The 5,524-nt window shown below is 47.4% G+C and overlaps 1 protein-coding gene across 1 annotated transcript; it reads left to right on the top strand.

The window, feature by feature from the left end:
• The first annotated feature begins 2,450 nt into the window (after positions 1 to 2,450).
• Positions 2,451 to 4,981, top strand: LOC138954668 (uncharacterized protein F54H12.2-like). The gene is made up of 2 exons (XM_070326453.1): positions 2,451 to 2,596; positions 3,535 to 4,981. Exons 1-2 carry the CDS (start codon positions 2,451 to 2,453, stop codon positions 4,979 to 4,981), a joined length of 1,593 nt encoding a protein of 530 aa, XP_070182554.1.
• Positions 4,982 to 5,524: the final 543 nt, after the last annotated feature.

Here is a 5,524-nt window from a genome sequence, read left to right on the forward strand (position 1 = left end):
GTTGTGTGGGGCTAAGCCTGCCGTGATTAAGGCCGTATTGAAAGGAGCTTCTCCAGATTTGATCCATGCGTTGTGCGAGTGCTCCCTGAACATCTTAAAAGGCCATGTGCAGCTGACGCCCGCACAGAAGAAACGGTTGTCTCGACACAAACAGAACCTACGGGTCTTAGCCAAAAAAACAACATCTGTCAAACATCGAAAGCAAATCCTACAGAAAGGCGGTTTTCTTCAGGCTCTTTTGAATCCTGTGCTAGGCATTGTATCTGGTTTGCTCGGGAACCTGGGTCTCTGATACGATGGACCATACCAAAAAGATGATTTTGATTGAGCCACGTGTGTTGGCTTCTTTGCGGGACTCTGCAGGTGGACCTCCAGTACCTGATGCCACCTCACAAAGTTTGAAGGACATGGATCAAGTGATGCGGGGTATTTTAGACAAGAAGGATGTGGACAAACATGAAAAAGCAGACTCCTACCAACAAGTCTTGTGGCGGTTTCTTAAGCGTGTTGAAGAATATAAAAACAAACCTCTTGGAAGAGTGGAGATAGCACAACCCTCAAAACAACCTTTGACAGAACTAAATGAGGTCGAGAAACCTCAGGACCTATCTAGGGTAGAAAAACGAGTGTTGGAGAGTGTCCCAAAAACCTTGAAGAAGAAGGCTCAGTTGCTTTTGGATATAACCAAGGACAGTTCTGACATCAAGTGGAATGAACAAGGACAGCTCGTGTACCAGGGACAGACAGTAGCAGGAACCAACATGGCTGATCTGGTGAATGATGCTCTTCGTTACCGTAAAAATGCACCTGATCCTCAAGGGTGGGAAGTGTTTGCAAGAGGTTTAAAAGCGGTTAATATCCCTCGTGAACTCATTGGTCACACAGGGCGATGGGAGTGGATGCACAGCGAGGGGGGTGATAGAGGAAGACCATCCACCAGGACAAAAAGAAGAAGAAGAAGAATTGTGAGTCCTTCCTCAGCATCTCCTTCTGCAGAAAGAGTATCATTTCCTTCTCCAGCGCCCAAGAAGAAGACGTGGCTATCTTATTCTTGAGCAGAATGCCAGTGAAAAAGAAAAAAGTCGCTGAGAAGCTGCGACGTCGATATTATGGAAGTCAACTCCCTGGAAGTTTGGGTGGAGTGGAAGCTTTGAGAAGAACCACCAGACAAGAACAAAAACAAGTTGAAAAGTGGTTGACATTTCAAGACACCTATACACTACACAAACCTGTGCGGCGAAAGTTTACTCGTCGTCGTATCATCGTGGGTGGCATAGATCATCAGTGGCAAGCAGATTTGATTGATGTTAGAGCGCTGAGAAAAGACAATGACGGGTTTACCTACCTACTCACATGTATTGATGTGCTGAGCAAACACGCGTGGGTGGTGCCTTTGAAGGACAAAACAGGGGCCTCTCTGGTGACAGCCTTCAAAAGCATTTTTGTCCGAGGTCGTCAACCCCTGAGACTACAAACAGATAAGGGTAGCGAATTTAAAAACAAGGTGTTCCAGGATTTTTTGGACAAAACAAAGGTACACTTTTTTGTGACAGAAAATGATGACATTAAAGCCTCAATGGCGGAGCGCTTCAACCGTACCTTGAAAGACAAACTGTGGAGGTATTTCACCAGAACAAGTTCAGTGAGGTATGTGGAAGTCTTGGCTAAGCTGGTGCGTGGTTACAATCATTCCTACCACCGCAGTATTAAGAAAGCTCCTGCTGACGTAACCATCGCTAATCAGGAGGAAGTGTGGCAACGGTTGTATGGTGGTCCAACTCTCTCCAAACCACCTAAACTGAATATAGGAGACCGTGTGCGAATCAGCAAGACGAGAAGAGTCTTTAAAAAAGGTTATATGCCTTCTTGGACAGAGGAACTCTTTACCATCAGTCAAGTCAAGACAACCACACCCGTGACCTATGTGCTGAAAGATGATCACGGAGAAGAACTGTTGGGGACTTTTTATGAACAGGAACTGCAGAAAGTGGGGGAGAAAGAAATATACCGCATTGAAGCTGTTTTGGAACAACGCCCTGGAAAAGGCAAACAGAAAGAGTATTTAGTCAAATGGTTCGGCTATGACCCGTCATTCAATTCTTGGATTCCACAGACGGCACTGACCCCCTACACGGACTAGCTTCAGTGGTTCTGATGGAGAAAACTCAGAAGATTAATACGCCTCTGGATGAACCAGACAGTGTTGTTAAGCGACCAAGAACATCCAAGCTGTGGCGTGTATTTGGACATCGTGTCCCTCGGAGCGAGATTGTCTTCCTTTGTCAGATGCTCCTTATTTATGTGGTGATTGGAGTGTCTCTGTTCAATCTGACAACCGGTCGCGGACCGGATAACTTGTGGGTGGCCCTACTGGGAAGTTGTCTCGGCTACGTGCTTCCTAATCCTTCCATTGATCCACCCTTGGTACAGTAACAACGTCTTCACTCATCATGTTCTACCTGACACTCCCCAGCAACAGCTCCTTGCAGCACTACCCTGACAACAACGCGAGTCACTACTACACAAAACTACCTCAAACAATTGACCTGGGCACCGACTACGAGTGTGGGTTGGCTGAGATTCAGTTTAACAACTCGTATGTAAATGTGGAAAAAGCCACGTGTCAGTTTCGAATTTGTGTCCCATTAGGTGTTGTTATTTCTTGTGATACTCTAGTTTTACCAGAGGGGTTGTATGATTCACCTGCTTTTTTTATAGACTCACTAAACCAGCTCTTGGTTGATGTAAGTCTTACGCACTATGTAAGGTTTTATTACACCAAAGCAGCAAAAAAAGTACGTGTTAAATTACTCAAAAATATCTCGCTGTGGATGAGCCCCGAGTTGATGAGAATTTTGAAAACAGATGTCACCCAACAAAGCATCATAGGCCCTGGTCACTTTGACGGTAAGGCTATGATGGACTTACATCAAGATTTTCACGCAATATACGTGTACTGCGATTTGGTGCGCGAAAGAGTGGTCGGAGACACATTAGTCCCATTGTTGCGGACGGTGCCGATTAAAAAGAAGACTGAAGAAGTCGTTCATCATATGTTTGAAAAACCCCATTACATGCCACTGACTCGCTGTCAGTTCAACACGGTGGAAATGCTTTTAACAACGGACACGGGAAAACCTATCGCATTTGAGCAAGGGAAGACGGTCGTGACGCTTCATTTTCGTCGTAGACGCACCGACCATTTGTAGAAGATGGTTCGTCTAACCCCTTTTCAGGGCAGTGGAAAACTCTATGAAGATTATTACTGCAGCCAGGTCGGCCACGGTCTCCCCGTGTTTGTAGGAGGAAGAAACTACAGAGGTCATGGTATTGGCAATCTCTTAGGGGGTATTGGTCGAGCCCTTGTGCCTCTTTTGAGAAGTGGTGGAAAAGCTCTGCTGAAAGAGGGGGCTAGGACAGGTATGCAGGTGGCTCAGGATGTGTTGTCTGGGCGTAGTGTTAAGTCGTCACTACAGCAGAGAGCTAGCAATGCAGGGAAGCGATTGTTTCACCAAGCCGTGGGTCGAGTGACAGGCACAACAGCCGCGCCGCCTGGAGAACCTGCAAGGAAACGTATAAAATCATCTACACCACACCGCCAAGGTCAGACTGGGAGACAGAAGAAGAAGAGAAGGAGGGCGACAGCAGCCGATATTTTTGGATAAGCATCATGGCCCTTGCCCACCCTCAGTCATGTGAAAGTGTACATACTGGATTGGATTTGTTTTCTGTACCCCCAACACAGACAGCTGTGCAGGAGGGAATGTTTGTAGAGTATCATCCTCTGGCTACTCTGGCCCCAGGAGCCCCTATTGAGTTTACCATCAGTGGTGCTACATCCGAGTACCTGGATCTAAGCAACACGTATCTCCATGCGCGAGCTAAAATCACCAAAGCAGACGGAACAAACTTGGAGGCTGACTCCCCTGTGGCTCCTGTCAACTACTGGTTGCACAGCCTGTTTTCCCAGGTGGATATCAGTCTCAATGATACCTTGGTGACCAATTCAGAGAACACCTACCCCTACCGTGCCTACATTGAAGCCACCCTCAACTATGGACGAGAAGCCAAGAAAAGTCACCTCACCAGTGCCATGTATTACCGAGATAGCTCCAACCACCTGGATGATACAGAAGGGGATGACAACTGGGGTTTGAAGGTACGGCGTGAGCAAACCATGCGGAGCAGAGAGGCAGACATGATGGGGCGACTTCATGCTGACATCATGCACCAGGAACGCTACATGATGAACGGCGTGGACGTGAAGATCAGACTCATTCCTTCCAAGAACATCTTCCACCTGATGTCTCCTGACCCCTTTCAGGGTTTCCGCAGTGTCATCACACATGCCTCCCTGTTTGTTCGCAAAGTCAAGTTGAACCCTGCTGTGAGCCTCGCTCACGCCAAAGCGCTGGAAAAAGGTACGGCCAAGTATCCTTTGAAAAGGGTCGTTGTGAAGACTTTCTCCATTCCCACAGGCAACCACAGTGCTGTGCAGGACAACTTGTTTCTGAGTCAGACACCCAACCGCCTGGTGATTGGCTTGGTGGACAGCGCTGCTTTCAACGGTCAAGCCTCACGTAATCCCTACCACTTCAAGACACAAGGATTGTCCTTTCTCAGCCTGTACCTAGACGGAAAACAGATCCCCGGCAAACCCCTGACACCGAACTTTGAACAACACCAGTATGTGAGGTCATTCTTCAGTCTCATGACGTCTACGGGTGTCGCCAACAAAGATGCGGGGTCTTACATGGAGTTGCGTGATTTTGAGTTGGGGTATGCTATCTACAGTTTTGACCTGAGTCCCAGTCTTCTGGATGGAGATCAGTTTGAACTGGTGAAAAGCGGTGCCCTGCGTCTGGAGCTGAAGTTCAACCAAGCCCTTCCAGCACCTGTGATGGTGATTGTGTATGGTGAAATGGACAGCATGATCGAGATTGATCGCTCTCGCCAGGTCCTGACTGATTTTGCACTATGAACAGCAAAGACATTAGCCGAGTGTTGGGGAGAGACATTCATACCCGACGTGTGTTTCGAGGTGTGTTTCCCAGAGACAGACTCCCACGACAGGTGAATACGCGACGCCCAAGCGCTTTTGTCATCAATACAGATCGCAGTACAGGACCGGGAGAACACTGGGTGTGTGTCTGGTTTGATGGACTGGGACAAGCGGAATATTTTGATAGTTTTGGTTTACCACCCGTGCACCCCGCCATTGAAAACTTTATGCTGAAACACAGTTCAGCCCACGTGTACAACCCACGTCTTTTGCAAGACTTGACGAGTTCAGCCTGTGGCTTGTATGTATTGTACTATGTTTTGATGAAAAGCCGCGGAGCCAGTTTATTTCGAACGCTTCGTGTGTTTTCTCCCAACAGACTTTGGGGTAATGATCGAAGAGTATGGTTTTTGGTCCAACAGCTAAGAAGAAACTGAGGTCGCGTGCATCGTCTTTTGTTTAGGTCTGTAAACTGTTTTATTCCTTTTATTGGGTGTGTCTTGTGTGTGTGTATGTGTCTAT

This window comes from Littorina saxatilis, unplaced genomic scaffold, assembly GCF_037325665.1.
Source record: "Littorina saxatilis isolate snail1 unplaced genomic scaffold, US_GU_Lsax_2.0 scaffold_124, whole genome shotgun sequence".
NCBI lineage: Eukaryota > Metazoa > Mollusca > Gastropoda > Littorinimorpha > Littorinidae > Littorina > Littorina saxatilis.

What these genes read in the sequence shown, in the direction of transcription:
- LOC138954668 (XM_070326453.1), top strand. Translation starts at nt 2,451, where the DNA reads ATGTTCTACCTGACACTCCCCAGCAACAGCTCCTTGCAGCACTACCCT. An exon ending in GAGATTCAGTTTAACAACTC is followed by an intron (nt 2,597 to 3,534) that starts GTATGTAAATGT and finishes GTCGAGTGACAG; the next exon opens with GCACAACAGCCGCGCCGCCT.